General features: G+C 34.1%; 2 protein-coding genes across 2 annotated transcripts; one reads left to right on the top strand and one right to left on the bottom strand.

Moving 5' to 3' along the window:
* Positions 1–19236: 19236 nt before the first annotated feature.
* Positions 19237–20377, bottom strand: LOC147381729 (uncharacterized). The gene is made up of 2 exons (XM_086430030.1): positions 19715–20377; positions 19237–19317 (listed from the first exon to the last, which is right to left on the bottom strand). Exons 1-2 carry the CDS (start codon positions 20375–20377, stop codon positions 19237–19239), a joined length of 744 nt encoding a protein of 247 aa, XP_086286156.1.
* A 1011-nt stretch (positions 20378–21388) lies between these two features.
* Positions 21389–22030, top strand: LOC147381728 (uncharacterized). The gene has a single exon (XM_086430029.1). The coding sequence runs from the start codon at positions 21389–21391 to the stop codon at positions 22028–22030; it is 642 nt and encodes a 213-aa protein (XP_086286155.1).
* The last annotated feature ends 1303 nt before the right edge of the window (positions 22031–23333 follow it).

Below are 23333 nucleotides of genomic sequence, written 5' to 3'. Positions count from 1 at the left end.
TTCTTGGTGCAATTAATATCAAATGAATAAAATAATTAATTCTTCTTACAAGTTGTTGTTTATCAAGCCCATCTTTCTTAGTATAGTTTCAAGAAAGACATATGTCCTTATGATCTCCCCATTAAGATTTGTTCTCTCTGTAAATAAGATAAGTAAATACATTAAAAACAATTAATATGTTTGCTAATTTCATGCTTATAGTATAAACTTACCAACTCTTCGGCAATCGTTACTTGTCCCTTTCGACCTGAAGTGTGTGTAGTCTTTTGTGCTTTTCTAGTTTTTTTTCCATTATGCCTCAATGTTTGCACCTCGGATCTCGAACACTCGTCAACGAAAATTTTCCAATCTTCTTTCTTCACATATAGAGGTATATGAATTTTTCTTTCTATATCCGTATTATATTTATCATATACCTCACAAAGAAGGTAACTTTTCCAATCTTTCCATAAGAGATTGGCCTTTTTAAGGACCCATTCTCTATCCTCATCTGAAACAGCATATGTATTCTGCAAGGAAGATAAATTATTTTAAATTAAGGGTTAAAATATGCATAACAAATAAACAAAATAACAAACATGCAGAGCAAATAGACAAAAGAACTCACATTTATAACTTCCCACATTTGATTTTTAAAATCATTGGGCACATTACTCCATTTGACATAAATCAACGATACATAAGTCTTCACAACACGCCATATGGATGTAAATAATTTGTTTGAATTTTTCCCAATAGGTTGCCCATCTATACTAAATTTCATAGGAATACGTGCACCTATTACAAATAGTCGATAATTTACAAAATCAAACATCTAATAAGAAATACAAAACACAACAATTAATAACATACTCTGAAAAGTAAACCCATGAGAAGTAGATGCAAATGATCTATCGCTTGACATAGTACCTATCAAACAAATACAACAATGATAAGAAACTATATACACTTATAATTAAGATTAACATGCATATAAAATTGATTTGTTAGAATTAAAAATAAACAAAATGTCTAACCATTGATTACAAGCGTTGTCAATCATCATTTTCCATGTTATCGTCTTCTATAATATCATCTCATAAAATTATTGTTAAAACATCTTCATTCATTCTTGCCTCAAATACAAAGGAATCTTCATAAGTGTCCACATCTCGATTCAATCTCTTCGGAATTTCCAAGACAACATGCCAATCATCCATAGGTCTACTATGATATTTGCAATAAAATATTTGAGTTGCTTGAGAAGCAAGAATAAATGGCTCATTAGTTTCTCTTGTATTGTTCATCAATCTTTTAAAATTAACATAAATCAAATTTATTTCTAAATCAACTGCATATCCATTTGCGTCTTCTATGCGCACCCAATCACAATAGAATACTGTAATTCTAAAGTCATGATAATCAAGATTTAGAATATGTTTCATAATACCATAGTAAGTGACTTCTTCATTCACCAGATTCGTATCCCTGACACTTGACCTAAAACTAGTTATGACTTTCATAGAGATCCCGTTGTTCTGTGTTGCTTTATTCATTTCTGAATCTGTTGTACAAAAAATATATCCATTTACTGAATATGCACTAAATGAAATGGCTTCAAACTTCGGCCCATCAACAAGTCTTTTTAGGGGACAATTTGGTTTAATTTGTAATTGTTGTCTAAGCCAAGGAATATAATTCATTGCCTTTTCTTGTCGTAAATTTTCTCTTCGAATTTGACTGTCGAATGTATGGCCTTGAATATAAGTAGCATACTTCCTATGCACGAAAGTAACATGAATGTGTTATATAATCTTTAACATAATGTTCAAGTTTATAAGGAAATCAAATTATAGATACCTTTCCCACTCAGCATTTTCAGGCGACTGGCAGAGTACCCATGTACGTGCTTGTTGATATTAACATTTTCAAGAATGTAAACCTTCCCTTTTTTATCAATAGGATAGGATCCTTTACTACCAGCATCCATTACTATCTCACATGCTTGTTTATGACATATTTTTCTATCATTGGGCATGTAATTCATGGCGTACATCATTGCCTCATCCATGAGGAAATACTCAGTAATAGACCCCTCTGGATATATATGATTTAGTACATATCGTTTGTACGTTTTCATCATCCTGATATGCATATGTCGTCGAATATTAGCATTTGACGTTAAACTTATTAATACAATATAGAAACATATACATTATATAAAACTTTTTTACACGAAGAAAAAAATAAAGAAAGAAACCTATCCAATTCTTTGTTCGTGGGCTTTGAGCTTGAATGAGGTTTCTATAAAGTCATGCGAGTGACTTTTCTTCACATCAACACCATTGGCTTTATCACTATCTACTCTCAGCCTACACAGCCACAGGCCCACAACTATGATTTGAGTACCAACATGAATAAAGTACGAGTAAGAGACCTATATATAACTACAACTAATATCCCATCAAATGGTCGACATGGAATTTAAGGCCTCCCCGCATGGAAGCTTAAAAAAATTTTTGGTTAAAATGTAATTTTTATTATTGTAAAAATTATTAAGAAAGATACTAGTATTGAAATGCAAGCAAATAATGTAAATTTAGTCACCCACTGTAGACACCCCATTTTTGTATCTGCCTAATTCAACAATTCGTCACCCGGTTACCTTGAATTCCTAATGATGTTCGTAAAGAACTCGAAGGCTTGTGAGTACTATCCCTGATTCCTTCCGTTTCCACTCTTTTCATCTCCCCTACTCGTTACAACTCGATATAGAAATTTACGCACGCCTAGGATCGCTACACGTTACACCCGATTTAGCAAGCACGTACGCTTAGATTCGCTACACAGTTCGATAACTTAGAGACCTCGCTACGTTAGGAAAATACAACTTTGAAACATAGAAATAATCACGTTGTGACTGAAAGAAACCTCAAGAAAGAATTCGTAAATATCGACGAAATGACGAAAATACCCTTCATGAATTTCGGACCTCCGAAAGACCTCGAAAGTGCCTCCATTGCACTCAGAACATGATTTTGAGTCTAACGGGACCCAAACCGACGAAAACTGAGAAATTTAAGAAAAGTCATAAAAATGACCGAAATGCCCCTTGGCCTCCAAACTCAACTTAGAGACCTCGATCCTTAGGAAAATTAAAATCAAAATCAAAATCTAATTTAAAATCTAATTTAATAAAAATTAAAATCAAATTAAAATTAAATAATTAAAACTTAAAACCAAATTAAACAATAAACAATTAAAATCAAATTCAAAATTAAAATTAAAATTAAATAATTAAACAATTAAAATTAAAATTAAACAATCGACCAAATTAAAATTAAAACGTAATCAACAAATTAAATATAATAAATTTTTGTAAAAATCGATCAACCAATAAAAATATTTTTTCAGTTAATTAATCAACAATAAATTAAAAAATGTCATTTAACCAATCAAATCGACCAAATAAAATCTAATGGCCAATTAAAATTCAAATTAAAATTAAAATCAAATTAAACCTAAAACAAAAACTAATCAACTAATAAAAATTAAAATTAAAAAAAAAAAAAGTAATCAACCAAAGAAAATCTCAAAATAAAAAAATTTAACCAATCGACAAAATTAAATCGACTAATCGTAACTCAACCACCATCGTGCTACGAGTAGCGGGGGATCACCCCACCACCACTCTCCAAAAAAGAAATACGTGTTAATTGAAAAAAGGTAAAAAAAAAAAAAGAGAAATTAAAAAATTTAGAAGGTTTTTTTATTATAAAAATGTCTTCTTCTCCAACGTGAAGGGGGGGCTTCGTCTTCTTCTCCAGCGTCAAAAGGCTGGCTGGATTCTCTTAGGGACGTCTCCCTTGCAGCTCTTCTGCTCTGGACATCTTGATCTTCCTCTCTTCTTCGGCAAAAGACAACTCCTTCTTGACCTCTCTCTCCACATCGTCCCCAAGCTCCTTGCAGCCCTTTGTATCTCCATTGCAAAAGAGGCAACAGCCATTTCCTTCTTCCCCATTAAAATCTGCAACTTTTCCCACAGCACCCCTCCAAAGCTTGCTCTTTGCATCAAGAGGACATCTCCCCACGTCTCTCTCTATTCTGGACAGCAACCGTGTCTTTAGAGAGAACGCCCATGTTTGAGGAACTCTCTCTCGCATTGGGCAGCACCTACAAGATCCTCTCCTCCATGCTTCACCTTTGAAACATCTCTCTATTGGACGTACAAACCAGCAGCTCCTCTCCACGTTCTCCCTTTGATGTCCCTTACATCATCTCCATTGTAGAACCTGAACTCTGACCTCACTCATCTCTCTCTGCCTGCAACATCTCCCACAGCCCTCGCTCTTCACGTTTTTTACCACAGCCAAGCTCTCTGTCCCTGTTGTACTTCATCTCCTCTAACACCATCCTTGCCATGTCGTTTTGCTGCCTAAATTTTTACCCAGTAACCTCTCCAACAGCAAGATAACGCCCAGCCTTCTATGGCCATCTCAGCCCTCCTTTCTCTTTCACGTCTCTGCTGCACTCCTCAGCCCTTGCCTCTTCATTTTTTTGGCGGAACTTGCAACATAGGGTTGCTGCTGTGATCCCAAAACACCCCCTTGCGGCCAACGTTTTTTTCCAACCCATCTCCTTTCCTCTTCACCTTGCTACAACAGCCAACTCCTTCAGCCACTATCCCCTTCGCAACCCGTAGATACTCACAAGCTTTGGAGGTCGTACCTGACAGAATCGGATCTTTTTTTTATTTTTTTATTTTATTTTATTTATTTATTTATTTTTGTATATCGATAGGGTTAGGAGAACATTTAGTTTACGTTTTTTTTATTATTTTTGCATGTTGGTAGAATTAGAAGAGTTTATATATATATATATATAATATTTCTCTATTTTTTATTTGTTTTGTGTCTCAATAGGGTTAGGAGGATGTATTTTTTTTTATATGCTTGTTTATGATTTTTTTTATTATTTCTTGGCCTATTGATGAGGGCAATATATATATTTTTTAGGTTTCATTCATTTTTGTATATTGATAGGGTTAGGGGTTTCTTTATATTTATTTTTGCACATTGATAGGAATAGGAGAATGTTTAGGTTTCATACTTCTTTTTTGTTCATTTTTATTTTATTTATCTTTGCATGTTAATAGTATTTGAGTTTGTTTTTTTGGTTATGATCACTATGCTCGAATTGGATTTTCATGATTTATGATGATATTCAAACTCTTCGTGTAATTTTGAGATTTTTCCCATGTGATTAATGTATCCCTTGGCTTGATAAACATGCATGTCATTGAACAATAGTTGCTTTGGAAAGATCAAAAATCATGAATGCATAACCGTTTGATTATTTTGAGAATTGGTTGAATATGGGATTCTTTATTATTTTGTTAATTTCCAATTTGAGGATTCATCATAAATTCATAATTCCTTGATTTGAAAACTCCTATTTGTAATCCCATTGGAAAATTCATATTTGGAATTTTCTGATATAGAAATTGCATAATTGCCTATTTAACGAAGGAATATATTTATAAATTCCTATTTTAAGAATTTCATATCTCATCAATTTCTAATTTAGATGATTTTGCAATCTCTATTTAGAAAGTTTATGAATTTAGAAGTTTCTAACTCAAAATTGTGATTTTTGGAAAATTTCTATTTTGGGAATATTCCATTTTTTAAGAAATTTCTAATTTGGGAACTCTGCATATATCTCTTGAATTCGATTTAGGAAATTTTATGTTCTTAATTTGGCAGGTTTCTATTTGTAATCTTCCCATTCAGAACATTCTCATGATTTTCTTTCTTGGATAGTTTGAGGAATACTTACAGGTGGAGTTTCTTAATTGATTTCAGATCATGGAGCTGATTAGGACCTTTTCAAACCCTCCCATACTTTGTGGAATTCAAAGAAGAATCATGTGATAATTGGGATAAATTTTAGCCATGGGATTTGGTTGGAAAATCCAACATGAATTGATGATGATGACTGGACTGTGGCCTTGACTGTAATCTTTGTATGTTGACCATAGGATGATTTTGGATCATGGTAGAGACCGATCAACTTGATCGGGCGGGTTCGGTGCCTAACACGTTCCGATACCCGTAATCTGACCCCTTACCCATATCTTTGATTCGTGGACCGACCCATATCCATTTGGAGTTATTTGTGGTTCCTAGACCTAAACTAGGTGGCGACTCCCATTTCTCAAAAGTCCCCCATTTATAAATCGGACCCCTATCCACAATTTAGTGCAAAACGGGTTGAGGCGATTTCACCCACAAACCTTCTAGCTTCTTCATCTCGTAGCTTAGCATCCATTTCCTTGCTTAGAGGATATGGTGGGAGGATTGAGGGATCACACGCATCTATCCTCACAATTTTCTAAGAGAACACAAGGGAATAAAAATGTATCAAAAAACAGAGAGATGACCACTCATAGAAAAGTGATACATATGAATTTCTTGTTAACTAACTTGATATTCAACAAACCTTGTAAGAGGAAAAAATCATAAAGTAGAGAAATTGGGAAAGAGTACATTGCAATCCATACACTCATCATCATCAAAGCTTTATCCAAAAAAAAAAAAGATAATAATAATAAAATAAAAATAGGATCATCCAACTGAATGGTAATGCAAGCAATATGAAACACAGAGATGTAGAGAGTACAGCTTTCATGAAGTAGTTTACAACAAAATAGCATGCATGGCCACAAAAACAAGAACACATTTATAACTTAAAAAGATGAAATCTCTTACTCAAGACTAAGGAGCAATTGTATGCACTGCAAAGCTGAAGCAGTGCTGCTTGATTAGCTAGATCGAGAGATAATTTAATAAATGTTGGGTACTTTCCAGGGGAAAATTGAACCAAACAGATCAGACTGAAGAATTGTTAGAATCTTACTCGCACAAGAATGCAAAAACCACAAAAAATAAATAGAATCTTACTCGCACTACAGAATCCCACCAAATACAAAATCTTACACTTAAGTTGTCTTCGTTTTTTTTTTTTTCATTATAGCAGGTGCTCTCACAATTTATATCAAGGTGGAGAAGAAAAATACCCAAACCGTGTTCTTGTGAATGTGCGTTATTTTCTCTAAAAAATAAAAATAAAAATTAATGTTTAAAATCTCGTCTTGAGGCAATGTATTGATCAAAAGTTGATCGATATTTTGATCGATAGTCTCTAACAAAAAAAATATTCCAAAACTCTATGGACACATTATCTAGAGTTTAAGATATTAAATTAATAACAATAATAATAAATAAAAAAACTGAAAACCTTAGAAATCGAAGCAAAGAAAAAACAATGAGAGTCGAAATAATACTTGTAAAATCAAAGAGTGCGAGAGGAAGCTTGATAAGCCTTGTGAGAGAAGGAATCCTGGGACGAAGAGGATTTTCAGAGAAAAATCTCTAATTTTAGAGAGGGCTTGAACCAATCCGAGTGCACAAACCCTAGATTTGATTGAGATTCGTAGATTTGGGACAAATCTAGGAAGCAAGTTCATAAACCCTAGATTTTGGATGCTACGGAGAGAGAGTGCGTGCGAGAGACAGATCTAACGATAGAGAGTTGGATTGAGAGAGAGAGAGAGAGAGTGTGTGTGTGTGTGTGTGTGTGAGAAACCGAGAAGAGAGAGGATAGAGAGGGAGTGCGAGAAAATGAGAGAGAGAGAGAGAGAGAGAGAGAGAGAGAGAGAGAGATTTGCGCGAGAGTCGAGTGGGAGAGAGGGTCGAGTGAGTGAGACTTGACCAAATCGAATCTGTGAGTGAAAGAGAGAGAGTCAAGATATTCGACCTGAGTCGCATTGAGTGGCAGGAAAAACACTGATTTGCGACAGTTGTGATCTGTCACTTAAAATGACAGCCTAAAGCAGCCATTTTTCTCCAAAAATGGTGTCGCCTTTTATCCCGTACGACGTAGTGGAACAGTGATCCGAAATCATAAATTCGTCAAAAATTGATCACTTTTTCATAAATATCCCTTGATTAAATATTTTCTCAATAAGTGAAACTTTGTTATTAGATTAAATATTCGTTACAAAACACTTAATCTAATTACAGACCATGGGAATAGTGTTGTTATATAAAGCATATTTGGTGACATAACTCGACTTTGGACTTTTATGAGAGATTACAAGAAAATAGCCCCATCAACCTTCTACCAGAAACCTTGCACTTTTAAAAAAATCGGTGATTTTCAATATTTACAATTTTTAAGGGAAAACATTGTTTTATTTGGAACTGAGTCCACTTCATAATTTTTAAAGAACCCTCCTCGTTACAAGACACAAGCATTTTAATATTAAGTAATAAACAAGAGAATTATGCCCTGTTTGGTAACATGCAAAACATTTGCAAATGCAAAAAAAAAAAAAAAAAAATTGAAATTACTTTTATGAATGCTTGGTTGCACAATGCAAATGATTTGCATGGATCATCAAACTCTTAAGAAATTTCAGCAAATAATTTGCACAAAAAATAGTGCAACAAATCATTTGTAAAAGTCATTCCACCCTTTACTTATATAAACTTACCCAAACACCCGTCCATCAAAGATCCTCTAATTTGCACATGAAATTACAAAACGGTGAATTACCATTTCGTGAGCTAAAAATGAGTTATTTACTATTTCGGCTAACTATTCATTTTAATTATCAAAAAGTGAATCATCACGTTTTCGTTAAAAAAAAATTCAGAATAGTAATGAACTCGGTGGTTTTAAAGTGGTTATTTCCCATTAGTCACTTTAAAACCTCCGAATTCATGATCGTTCACGTTTGGCAATTAAAATAAATAATGAGCCAAATGCAAATAAAATAAAAAATTTGTCAAAAGTTTATACTTTTTTTTAAATATCCCTAAGAATAAATGCGACTGTTTGGTGAATGCTACTACAATTCTGCTCACAATATAAAGAGATTAGTGAAACATGCCTTGGATGCTAATTAAGAAGCTACGATAGATGAACCAAACCACAATCTTCATAAATATATGTTTAAGCATATAAAAGTGCAACATTTAATGGGTTCCTTTCTTCCCAAGGAAAACTTCAGTTAGAACTGTGGTCGACCACAATGATGTCCTTAGTAGTTCCAAACCCTGAAAACGAAACACCAAAAACAATAAATACTTGTCAAGAATACAAAAATTAAAAATAATATAAAGTAACAAACAAGAGACTTATGCCCTGTTTGGAAACATGCAAATGCTAAAAAAAAAATTAATAATAATAAATAAAATAAAATTCAAACTACTTTTATGAATGCTTGGTTGCACAATGCAAATGATTTGCATGGATCATCAAACTCTAAAGAAATTTCAGCCAAAGATTTGCACAAAATATAGTGCAACAAATCATTTCCCCTTTACTTATATAAATTTCCCAAACACCCCTCCATCGAAGATCCCCTAACTTGCTCATGAAATTACAAAAATAACCCTACCAAAAGAATTATTCAAATACTAGATAGTACAGTATTTAGTATTTACTATATGAATATGTGTATATATTTACAAAAATACCCTTCATCTAAGAAACTTGAAGTTGCATGTGAATTAACATTATTACCCCTTATAAAAGATAGGTTTTACTATAGCAAGGAAACATTTTCTTAATTTGAATAGTTTCCTTCGGGTGGTCGAATAATTAGAAAAAATCGAAAAAAAAAAAAAAAAAAAAAACTTTTTGATATAACAAGAAATCACTACATATTACCGAGAACTTTTATGTTTTTCCACCACAAAATATTTGCCTTGCAAATCATTTACTAATACAAATGATTTGTAGTGTACCATGTAGGTCCTTAGATGAATATGTATCAAAAGAAATTAAGTTTCATACTCACTTCCTTCTTACTTAAATCAACAATCACCTCTTCAAGAAAATTGACATTGTGAACGTTGAACTTATTAAGCAAAGTAATGCTAGAAATGGTGGACATGGGCTTCACCACCAAATCATCCATCACCATGTACGTCACAACTTCCTTCACATATCCTCCGACTTTACTTGAGAGGAACGAGTGGAAATCAGGCTTAGACTAGTTTGCCCATCAAATAAAATTGAAGGAGAGAAAAGGAAGAGAAAGAGAAAGAGAAAGGAAAGAAACTCATTTAGTCACTTAGATTAGACAACCCAATAGAAGAACTGAGGAAAAGATTTTGAAGAGAGATAACATACATGGAAATTGACAAGTAAACATGGAGATGACATATTATCAGGACTCTTGAAAAAAGAAAAGAAAAAAGGAGCCCCTTCAACCCCAGTTTACTCATAAAAAAAATTGAACAAAAAAAATAAAATAATAAACAACAGATTTAGATCAAAATGCATAAGAAAAAGAAGAAGGTTTCTTACTTCATTCATAGTTAAATCTACCTCCTTCTCCTCAAGGTGACTGACTTTCTCAATGTTGAACTTGTTGAGGAGAGTAAATATAGAAATGGTGGACATGGGCGTCAACACCAAATCATCCATAACCATGTAAGTCACCACACCCTTCACGTAACCTCCTCCTTCACAAGACGATGATGATGATGATGGCCACATTGGAAGTTTTAGGATCAAAATAGACCATCTCGCTGTTCATTTCGTTTCTACAATTAGGACATATAGTCCCTTCAGTTTTGGTCATGTAGGTGTGACTACTGTGGCCAATGAACATGTGTAGTATTTACTAGCCATGTTCGAAGGTAGGAGAGGAATGTTGACAGCACAGAATGATGGTTTTGGTTTCAGAAGAGAATCTTTGTTTTGGTTTGGCTGGATATAGGTGGAACTAAGGTTTTCCAAACTCTCATACAGTTTTCCTAAGCTCCCCACCATCATCTTCTTTGTAAGGAGATCGATTACGGATCCAAGGGGTAGAGACAATATGCCGAAAAGAAAATCGACAAAGTCTTTGTCCACTTCTGCAAATAAGACTCTGTTGGTATTCTTGTCCACCAGAAGCTTAATGGTCACCTCTGTCGTTGCCATGTCTGTGTAAACCATGTTGTCTATGGAGATCTATTTATAGATAAAATGTGAGCTGCCGAGGAGATGGAAATACAAACAAAAACATATTTACTACAAAAAGACTTCTCCAACATGCCGGACCCACTAATCTTAGTTTCAGCATTTTCCTGTTATGAATTGTGAATGCTTCTAAGATACTTTTAATAATTAATAATGAGTCGGACTAGGTTGACTAACTTAGTAAAATTTTGAATCATACTAAGGGCCATAGGTCCCACATGGATTACTAGATTGGCAATTCAACACCACAGTCTTCTAGATTTCATAGCAAATCTCAGATTCAAGGAAAAAAAAATTCACATCTATATATATATATATATATATATTGAACTTGATCCACAATGTTGAGAATGGAATACTATCGAACTCTCAAATTTAAAATTCAATTGTAAAAAAATTTATTTTTTAAAAATCAAATTCAAAGTTCTCAGAATTTTATTCTATGCAAACTTGTGGCATGGGATCAATTCTTGGAAGCCAAAGGTAATGGATCAGGAAACATTCCTTACTTAGGAGATTAAGTATTTTACTTTAAAAATAAAGAAAACAGTTTGGATCCTATACACCAGGGGGTGGGAGGATTTTTCTTCTTTTTTTTTTTCCCCGCTAAGTGAGCAAAGAATATGTTGAATGAAAGAGTAAGGGAATGAAGAGTGATCTTTTGCTCACAGTCCAACAACTGCTTGATATGTGGGGCCAATGACATAGTAATAGAGAGAAAGCTTCTCTCACTTTCACCCGTGTCCTCTGCCCACAAATTTATTTTTCAAGATTTCAAATATTTAAAAAGGTTGTTACTCCGACATCAACAATTTGATCCAAGGTGTTGAAAATTGAAGGCTACTTAGCATCCAATTTAAAAATAAAAGTCAAAGGTGAAAAATAACTATTATTTTAATTATTTTTTTTTAAGTTCATATAATTTTATCCTCTACATCCCATTGCATCGGATCATGTTTTTGAATGTCACAAGGTGATCAGATCAGAAAGTTTTCTTTTTGTAAATATATGTTGAATCTTCCATATGCAGCCCTTTAGAAGCATACAAACCTGAACCAAGGAGTCTACTTGCCAAGGAACTAACCCTTCCTTAATTCAATCCATTTACCACCAACCAAGTATGAACCTCAATAATGATTCCAAGCACAGCCATATTCAGCAACCTAACGCCTCAACCACTGCCCTTCCTTGAGCCACATTGTTTATAGACCAAATAACCAGGTTGTTGCGAAGATTAGCTAACCCTGGTAATTAATTCCTAAAAAATTATTAATTTTTCAAGTTCTTGATTATGTGGCATGTTTTGAGGTGTGAGGATTCCTCCACCTTCAGTATATACCATTTGGACTCGGAAAAACAAAAGACAGATTTACTTGGAATCTTATTTTATTTGTTGCATTTTTATTATGAAACTCCCTTAGAATTCTATCAACTCCAAGGGAATCTTATTTTATCGAGTTGGTTACTCAATAAGTTTTAGAAAAGAATTCACATCATTTTAAAAGATTAATTACATAAAAATTTTTTAGTTCTTTAAATCAAATATCTATTATATTCTCTCATTCTCTCTCCCAAAATCATGGATCGGACTAATTTTTTTTTTTTTTTTTTCTAAATTTTACCGTGAAATTTAAAGGGTTGTGGTGTGTTGTATTGCCAATGAGGCCATGTGGGTGCAACCATGGTTTTAGGTGAGAAAATGGATGTTGAGCGGAGTCAAGATGTCATTGGTATTTGATTTAAAAAATTGAGGTTTCTTTGGATATTTAATATTCTAAAATAATGTAGATCCCACTCCAAGGTTTGTTGAGTAATAAACTTAAAAGGAATGTTGTGAAGTATTACACCTTTGGCAATTTGTTGGGGGGTGTGGTTTGAAAAGAATAGACATATTTTCGAGGGAAAATAGAAAGATTATCCAAATACGATTATATCTATCTTGGGTCTTATCTTTTGTTGGTCCAAAGTATATAGGGAGTTTAGGGGGTCTTTGTTGGGATGGGATTTGTTGTTCTATGCGTGAATAGTTTTGTTTTGTAAGACCTCACCAGGTTGGTCAACTCGACCGATTTGGTTTTGTTTCCTAAATACAATGCTATTATCAACAACAAAAAAAAAAAAAAAGTAATAAACTTGATAAAGTAAGATTCCTTAGTTGTGAGAGAGTTTTTTTAAATAAAAATGCAATAAATAGATCGGCCCAATAAATCTTTTTTAAAATGTCCTACCTTTTCTTAATTTTTGAAGAGGATGTAGATGTAGTAAAAGTCTCACTTAATCTAGAATGTACATACAACAACGATCATGCATTATGACACATGGAAAGCTTGATAAGGAAGTGGGTATTTCAAATGGGCTTTTCTAGCATCAATCCACGGTTGGGGCTTTTCTAGCCTCAACCCAATATCAACATGACGGTTAGGATTTGAGGAGAAACTACGATTTCCTAAAGATCACCTTCGCTCTTCTAGGGATTAACATAAATTTCCTAGGGATATAATTTTCTTGGGAATCCCTAACATCCCAATGATCACGTTGATGGAGAGCGTCAATCCATGGGTTTAGGCTAGCATTTTTACGCATTTGTTCTTTCAACCCAAGAATTCTTGCAATAGTAGGCAATTCAAGAGAAGTTGCTTGCCAAAGCACTTTAATGGTAGGTCATGTTCTTTGCTTTTGCTTATTCGGAACTAAAATGGTATTTCGCAACTGATATATAATAACATCAAATGCAATTCTTTAGTATCTCAGTACACTCTATGTTCACAATTAACATTAATACTTAAAGAGTATAGTGAAGCTTGCTTCGACACTAAGAAGCTAATAAGATGGACAAACTTCGTAAATAAGCCTAACAAGCAATAAATAAGGAAAGAATCAGATAGAACTGTGCTCGACCACAATGATGTCCTCAGCAGTTCCAAACCCTGGCATCACAGAAACAAATGATAAATCTCGAGAAAACAAAAGAAAAAAAATTAGAAAGAAAATAAAAATAAGACTTTATCTTGCAAGAGCTTGCGAGAATTATAGCAGATGATGTAATATGTAATTTTACTTGTGAGTAAATTAAATAATAAAAGAGTAATGCTGGAATGATTTCCTTGGACATTGAGCTGGATGTGGAGGTGTGCATTCCACCATAGATGGTTTTTTTTCGTCGAAGGTAACCACAATAGATGATTTTCATCGTGGAGGTATGCACTGCCATAGATGCTTTTCCTCACTTGATGAAAAGCATCTATGGTGGAGTGCATACCTCCACGTCAGCTCAATGCCCTAGGAAATCACTTGAACATTTTCCTTTAAAAAAAGAGTTGTGTAATATGACTTGTCAGGTGGCATACTCAATCGACTCTTTGACGTGACTAGTTTGGGAACCGTAGATCTATACATCTCAAGATACATGGTTGCAATTCCCCAAAAAAAGTTGATCCCAAGGGAACCATGTATCCCGAGAAGTACAGATCTACGGTTGCCAAACTTGTCCACAATAGAGAATCGATTGAGTATGCCACCTGGCGAGTCATATTATCAGGAATCTTTAAAAACATAGAAAAAAAAAGAGCCCCTTCAACTCCAGTATACTCATTAAAAAAAAAAAAAAAAAAATTGAACAGTAAATAAATAAACAACAGATTTAGATCAAAATGCATAAGAAAGATGAAGGTTTCTTACTTCATTCATAGTTAAATCTACCACCTTCTCCTCAAGGTGACTCACTTTCTCAATGTTGAACTTGTTGAGGAGAGTAATGCTAGAAATGAGAGACATGGGCGTCACCACCAAATCATCCATAACCATGTATATATGTCACCATACCCTTCACATAACCTCCTCCTTCACTAGACGATGATGATGATGCACTATGTGAAAAAAAGCCTATATTTGACAGTCTCAGTCCGTCAAATTTTGAAAATTTTGATGGACCAACCTGTCAAATATTTTCTTGTATAAATTTTTTTTTACGGCCCTTAATTGTCAATTTTTTGGAGGATGAGCTTAAAAAAAAAATTCTATAGTCTATGACCGTCAAATTTGGAGGTTTAACAAACAATAAGACAGTCATCTAATTCACCAATCACAATAATTGAAATAGTAATAAAAAAATCATAAAATAAAGATCATTCGTAGAAACCTAATCTTGACCACCCAAGAAACTCAATTCACATTAAATCCAATTAGAAATCAAACACAAAACATATTATTACAATTCCAACTAATTCACAAACAACACTTTCATCTGTTCTGAATAGCTTTAAGAACTCCCACCAGGGGATGCAAGAGTTTGAGGTCCCTGTTGATTCAGTTGACGATCCTGCTTTAGAATGTACACACCTTGAACCAAGCTGGTTGCAACAGATCTTCAATGATGTGCACTTTTCTTCAAAATCGAAAGTTAATTTTCACATCCTCGTATTATTAATGCTATAGTATAAATTTAGGAAACCAGCATGAAAGATTGATAGAAATTAGGACAGTTAATCTATGTCCCACATCAGAGAGGCCCCACTAAACTACACCTCCAATTTTAAAGCTGATCTTACCTGAAAATTTTCGGACTCGAGCATTTTTTTTTTCGAATCCACAAAAGAATAAGATGGCATAGATGATTGCAACCATCCAATTGGTTTGATTTTCAACCAAGGATATCAAGTCCAACCCCATTCACGTGTGATATGTAGATTAGTGTCTAGTAGATAGTTAGGATGGTCTATCCCAAAGATGCTATCGAATTCTACTTATATAAGATAAGAAATCGTGGAAGTATGGGGGAAAATGATCTTACCAATCAATATCATTGAGTATGGTCATCTACCACTAGAAAATAAACTTGTGCTGGGGACAATTTATAGAAAATTACTAATGAAAGGAGTGCTTCATAGAAAAATCACATTGTATGAGTATAGGAATGAGATATACAACTTCATATAGCAACAATTAAAAGCAAAACGAGTATATATATAATCTGCAGACAATAAACAAACAGGTTCTAGCAATGAAGTATAAAACAAAAATAAAGATGAAAGACATCCTATAATCCTTTTGAAGAAATTAAGTAGAGCTATTTTTCCATGTAAACCGTCAATATGTTTAATGCTTTGTCTAGGACAGGTTTAGGAAATATAGAGTTTTTTTTTTTTAAGTCCTTACTAAAATACCTTGCAATTCTGTTTATCAAAGCAATAAAGAAAAAAAAAAAAAAACATGTCATGGCCTTCAAATAAATACCATAATGAATGAGAAATAACAAGGGTGGCACGTCACATACTAAAATGATTAGTCAGTATTTCTATCATTTTCAAGAACTTGGGATTTGATGCACCATGAGACAAGCTTTGCTGTTTTAAAAGTTTCGCCTTCTATATGACTTCATTCCTACTCAGAAGTTTGGCAAAATACCTGGAACAAGAATTTACTTGAATAAAGACCTGAAATGTTTATTGTAATGTCACCTACTTGAAGAACATATGCATAAACTTTTTTCCAATCCAAGGCCCCAAATCCTTGTACATTGGTAAAAAAATTAATTAAAACATTGAAAATTGTTATTGACCCTCCATGCTATCCAATTCATGAAAAGATGATGGTAAATAGAACCCTAAAGTTAGAAAAACATGGATATTTTAATCTTGAAGGTAAAAGATCCAAATACTTGTTTTTTTTTTTTATCATTTTCGATAACTTGGGGTTTGTTGATTAGCATAATATAGCCACCATATAAAAAAGTGTTGTGCTCTTCTTACCCCTTTTATACTGATGAAATCAGTAATAAGCCTACTCGTGATCACATTCTCTCATAATGAAATTATGTGTTTTTTTTGGGAATTAACAAACTAATAGTTATAAATGCATTTTAAGTTGAAATCTACTAATAGAAAAAGAGAAATGAGGCAAGTAATTGATCAAAGGCAAACTTTTAGATGTTTTTCACAACTCTTCAATATCTTGCCAACACCGACAAGCATTGTTACATGTGCGTCATGCCCACAAGCAGACCTGAAAGCAAAATGTAATACTAATGCTCCTGCACACAAAAATAATGGATGCTCTTATGTAAATTATGTTGCTAGAGGTATGCCAAATCCTAATGATATCCATATGCAAAGGTGAAAACTATAAATCAGAACAATGACCATCAAGTCTAATGCCATCGATTCTCCTATTGGGAGAAAAAATTACTAATTTTTTCGTCAAATTTCAAGTTTTTCACATAGTGATGATGCCACATTGGAAGTTTTAGGATCAAAATAGACCATCTCATTGTTCATTTTGTGTCCACAATGACATATAGTCCCCGCAGTTTCGGTCATGAGGTTGCTTTCTAATCTAATTACTCTTTAAAATCAATTTTACAAATTAGATCAACCAATAACTTTGTTCACTTTTGCCTTGGCAAGTTTCAATTAATGTGTTTCAAGTATTTGTGGGATAGTGTAGTTGTTGATAACTTTCCTGCAAATAAGTTCTTTAATTACTTTGGGTTGAATCCTCAATTTATTCTATCTGAAGAAATACAAGAGCGTGCTGCTAGCTTGGGTTTTCTGACAAAGGTGAAGTTTCCTCTTAATGTTTAGTGGTCCACGTGTCTGAATTAGTGCACAATGACTTTGTTTCTTTCACATATTTGGAACTAAATCGAATTTGAGAACCAACTACTACTTGAACTGCTAGTCGGCCCTGCTAATGAACCTTTATACACAATCATGTGCAAAGACACCAATAATAAAGTTAGAAATGAATTCAAAGAAATGTAGGAGTGGATTCCTATCTAAATGAAATGAGCTTCTGAACCCCATTGAACAATAGTTCAATTTCTGTTAAGTTGTTGGTTGTTTGGTTTCGTGAGATCTTTTCAATGTGAGTTGATAGTTTTTCTACAATTCCCTTTATATTTTCCAATGTATTGTGCAAGATGGTTTTCATGATTGCTTGTTTTTTGTTTGTAGTTCTTCACAACTAAGTCATATGTGTGTGAGCCCTCAAGCCTCCCACAATATCCTCCAAGCAAGGAAATGGATGCTAAGCTCGGGATGAAGAAGCTGGGGAAGTTTTTCAAGGTCTCTTGCAATATGAACAATGGTGCATGTAAACTTAAGTTGAAGGAGTTTAGTCAAGCCGCTAAGTTATGCTCAATGGTACTCTTGATTGCATTTCCATCTGATTGATCCGCATCAAAGTTATTTCATTTTAATAAATTTGTTTTATTTACTATATTTGTTTCAAAACAGGTATTGAAGCTTGAACCTAGCAATGTAAAAGCTCTTTTTCGGAGAGCCGAAGCATACATCGAGACACTTGATTTGGACATACCTGAGTTGGACTTGAAGAACGCATTTGAGATTGATCCTAATAATGGGTTCTCGATAATTCTAATAATAGATAATTTAAAGCAGGTGGTTTAGAAAATAGTTAGATTTATGGAAGTTGAAGACGAGGGATATTTGGGTCTTTTCATGTTGTTAGTCGGGGTCTAGGTCATCAATTTCAAAATATAGGGGTACCTCCAATATTCAGCAACATGTGAGGGGGCAGGTGTAAAATCAAATTTTTTTTTTTCAAAAGTTCTTATAGCGAGATCTAATATTTAAAAAAAAAAAAAATACCCAATAGCGACGGTTGGTGATGGTCGCTATATCCTTATTTTACTGTAGCAACTGTCATTTTTTTCGATTGTTTTGGTCTGTCGCAATTAAAAAAACACTCCTTTTAAAACGATTTTTTTTGCGATTGTAGGAGCAGTCGTTTTTGGCGCATTATGACGTAGTGTGGTCACTTTAGCACTCAAAAATTCAGAATACAATGGCAAAATTTTGTTACGAAATCTTTTTCCTTATAATGAGAACATTATATATCTTAAGCAATTCAAGAAAAGTTAGTTTACACCTTCATTTTTTATTTAGCTTGATTTGTGCATATTCAAATAGAAAATGGTAGTTTGGTCATGGTATTGCAATAGCATGATTCCAAAGTCTAAACAACTGTTAATGAATAGCACATGCTGAGTACATATGCAAGATAAACATTGTTGCAACTTTGAAAGAGAAAATCTGATTTATAATTCAACCCAAACACTTCAGTGTCCCACCACACTATATGTTCACAATGTCAGGAGTTCTCTAAGGCTTACTTAGGCTCGAAGAAGCTAATGAGACCCAAAAACCAAAACCGACAAAATCTTGGTTTAACAAACATAATACTGCTACATTAATTTAATTAATTAGCTCCATTCTTCCCAAGGAAAACATCAGATAGAACTTTTCTTGACCACAACGATGTCCTCAGCAGATCTAAACCCTGAAACCACCACCAAAACCCAAATGATAATTATCAAGAAAGCAAACAACAAAACAAGATATTTACAAGAAGGGTTTTGTTAACGTGCGCCATAAGGTTCAATGTTAAAGTGCATTTAAAAACACCTTAGAAATAAGCATTTGAGGGTGTTTTTGGAAGGAAATTTTTTTTTAGGGCATTTTATGTAATAAAATAAGTCCTGGAGGTGTATTTAATGCATCTTAAGTTCTTAACGTGATGCCCTTAGGGAAAATGCTAACAACACCCACTACGTCAAAAAAGCCCAAATTCTGCACTTATTTAGCGTTTATTTCGACGGCCCAAATCTCACGTTTATATTCGCCCTAGCCCAAAATAGTAATTAAGCCCATTAGAAAGAAAAATATTTCTCACTTACTTCCTTTATGGTTAAATCAACCACTCTCTCCTCAAGTAAACCGACGTTGTTGACATTGAACTTGTTGAGAAGAGTAATACTAGAAATGGTGGACATGGGTGTCACCACCAAATCATCCATCACCATATATGTTACCACACCCTTCACATAACCTCCTCCTTCACCAGACGGTGGTGTCACTACAGAAGTCCCAGTTGGAGCTAAGTAGAGTATCTCAGTGCGCATGTAGTGCTTACAAGTAGGACACACTGTCCCGGAAGTATCGGTCATATACTTGGGATTGTAGGAACAGGTACAAGTGTAGTGTTTTGGTTGTTTTTCAACCGTGTTCGAAGGTAGGAGAGGAATGTTGGTAGCAATGAAAGATGATTTTGGTTTCAAAATGGAATCTTTGTCTAGGTTTGGCTGAACATAGTTGGAATTAAGGTTCTCTACACTCTCATACAGATTTCCTAAGCTCCCCACCATCTTCTCCTTTGTAAGGAGATCGATAACGGAAGCTAAGGGTAGAGACAAGAGACCGAAAAGAAAATCAATTACTTCTTTACCAGCTTCAGCAAATAATATTCTATTATCTTTTTTGTCAATCAGAAGCTTAATAGTCAGCTTTGTTGTTGCCATGCCTCTGTGTCTAGTCACCAGTGAGCGATACCCTAAAACCATGTTCTCTGTGATGGTCTATTTATATTTATATTCATAGATAGATAAATGTGTGTGGAGGGAGATGGACAGACTTCTCTGTCATGCCGGGCCCACAAGTAGTGGTGGACCTAGAACACTTCAAACAATTGGATTCAATCAATTTTCGTCTATGATTTGTATCAATTCGAGGATCCTTCTAACCCCATTAATTGTTAATTTATTTCCTGGACTGTGTAGTGGAGGGAGACGGACAGACTTCTCTATCATGCCGGGCCCACAAGTAGTGGTGGACCTAGAACACTTCAAACAATTGGATTCAATCAATTTTCGTCTATGATTTGAATCAATTCGAGGATCCTTCTAACCCCATTAATTGTTAATTTATTTCCCGGACTGTGTAGTGGAGGGAGACGGACAGACTTCTCTATCATGCCGGGCCCACAAGTAGTGGTGGCCCTAGAACACTTCAAACAATTGGATTCAATCAATTTTCGTCTATGATTTCTATCAATTCGAGGATCCTTCTAACCCCATTAATTGTTAATTTATTTCCTGGACTGTGTAGTGGTGCCTGACTGTAATAAGCCTTGGTGGATGATATAGACTACATGAGTGATGAGTCCGACTAGCCTTACTAATTTAGTAAGATTTCAATTTCAACTCTAAGGTAGTTGAGCCCACCTTGTGGCATCCAGAAACATGATCGATGAAACAGGGTTGTAAACTTTGAACAAGAGGGGGTTCAAATGGGTATCACGATGTGTATTGTGTTGGAGCTATCAAGAGACTAATGACCACCTATTCTTCCAATGTTCTTATACGTGCTGGATTTTGAAGCAATGTCTGATGAAGTTGGGAATAAGTAGAGAATGAGTGGGGAGAATAGAGGAGGAAATGCAAGTGATCAAAAGTGTACGATATCAAGAAGAGGAGATCATGTCAATGCTCTATTCTTCCTTTTGTGCAACTGTTTATTATTGCTGGAAAGAAAGAAATCAAAGAATCTTTGCTGAAAATAATACTTCTAAGGAAATGTTGCTGAAACAAGTGAAAGAGATGATTAAGAATCGGCATGATGGAGCAAATATTGAAGACGGTTCAAATCAAGTTAGTGTCCAGATTTTTAATAATTGGAATTGCTACTATAATGTGGTTAAACCAATTATGAAACATATAAGATGGGTTCAACCAGCAGAGGACGTGGTGAAGATAAATACAGATGGTGCGAGTTCGATGTTGGGGGCGGGATTTGGTTTCATTGGTAGAAACACGGATGGGCAGATGCTATTTGTTGGATGGAACAAAACGGAGGCAGAGGACATTATTCATATAAAGATTCAAGCAATTTCAGAAGCTTTGAAGTATGCAAGAGCAAGAGAAGTTAAAAGAATTCTGATTTCTTCAAATTCTTTATACTCTATAAAGTGCATTAAGAAGGAAATCAAGACTTCATGGAAGTATGAAGAAGTGCTGCTAGAAATTGCAGAACAAAGCCAATGGTTCGATGAATGCTCCTTTGAATTTCAGTGGAGAGAAACAAACAGGACAGCTGATTTTCTTGCAAAGTTGGATTCCTTCTCAGATGATTTTTACGTTATGGAAGACACGACTAATGCTCCTCAAGAACTTGTGAGAATTTTAGAGGAAGATTTAACGTGCATTTACACTCGATAGTAGAGGTTTTGGGAGGGGCCCCATCAACCCCAGCTTATCAATAAATAAAAAAACTTTGAAACAAAAAATTCAAAATAAAAATAAAAAATGTTATTTTTCACCATTAAATTTTAATTTACGTGGAAGTTGGTAGCAGTCCATTTTCAAAACCTTAGATTAAGTCCATAATAATTGTTTTTGTATTTTTTATTTCTCATGTCTTATGAATTTTTTTTCATGACATCAGCAAGGACCCTTAGTAAGAATTGAAATCTTACTAAGTTAGCAAGGCTAGTCGGCCTCCTAGTTATATGTCCCTGGTGGTAGAGAATTAATGTTGTATCTCAAACCAATTTTCGAAACGAAATTACGGCTGCTCTAAATAATTTTTCTTTCCCTAAACAAAATATGAACTTTAAATTTAATGAGGAACTACAATTAATGGAAAAGTGAAACAGAAGATAAAAAATTTTACTTGGTTAATTTTGGAGCATTCAAAACTAGGGAAAAAATTTTGTGAGTAGACCACTTCAAAATTTTGAAGTGGCATTTTCAAGGAGGTATTCCAAATTTTGACAGAAATAAATCCATAATGACATGTGGCATACTTAAAATACTCTCCTGATGTTGCATGTGCTAGAACCACCGTTCTTTTGCCTTGGGATACACATATGCATATGATAAATCTGTGCATTTGTATATCCCAATGAAAGAAAATATATGGTATTGACACATCCCATATCAGGAGAATATTTTGAGTATCCCAAGTGGGGTGTCATACGTGGTATTGGATTGCCAATGTGGAATTCCATCTAAAAAATAATCCTGTCAAATCTGAGTGATTGTTTGCTCATAGACCAACACCATTTTGACATGTGGCACTGATGACATAAGCAATAATAAAAGAATTTTTCTCTCTATTGTGCATAGTTAACGACAGAAATTTCCTGATAAGATCATCTTGTGGCATTTAAAAATATGATCCAATGCAATAGTGTTGTAGAGGATGAAATTCTATGAATTTCAAACAAAAAAAAAAAAAAGTTATTTGTCACCGTTGTATTTTAATTTTAAAATTATATATGTGCTCGGTAACCATCCATTTTCAATACTACTAACGAATCTCAGAAAACTTTGTTTTTTTTTTTTACCATGAGGTTTTTCATGAAATTTAGAAAGATGTGGTGTATGATTGCCAATATGATAATCCATGTGGATCCTACAATATTTTTTATGATTTAAAATCTAAAAATTAAGATTTCTAGGTAGTGAATGTATAGGCTGGAGAGAGAAATTGCTCTCTTATTACTATGTCATCAGCGCC

The sequence above is a fragment of the Akebia trifoliata genome, unplaced genomic scaffold, assembly GCF_017979445.1.
Source record: "Akebia trifoliata isolate Shusen 1 unplaced genomic scaffold, ASM1797944v1 Contig00283, whole genome shotgun sequence".
Taxonomy (NCBI): domain Eukaryota; kingdom Viridiplantae; phylum Streptophyta; class Magnoliopsida; order Ranunculales; family Lardizabalaceae; genus Akebia; species Akebia trifoliata.
The sequence above is the reverse complement of the archived record's forward strand: the minus strand, read 5'-3'. Positions and strand labels throughout refer to the sequence as shown.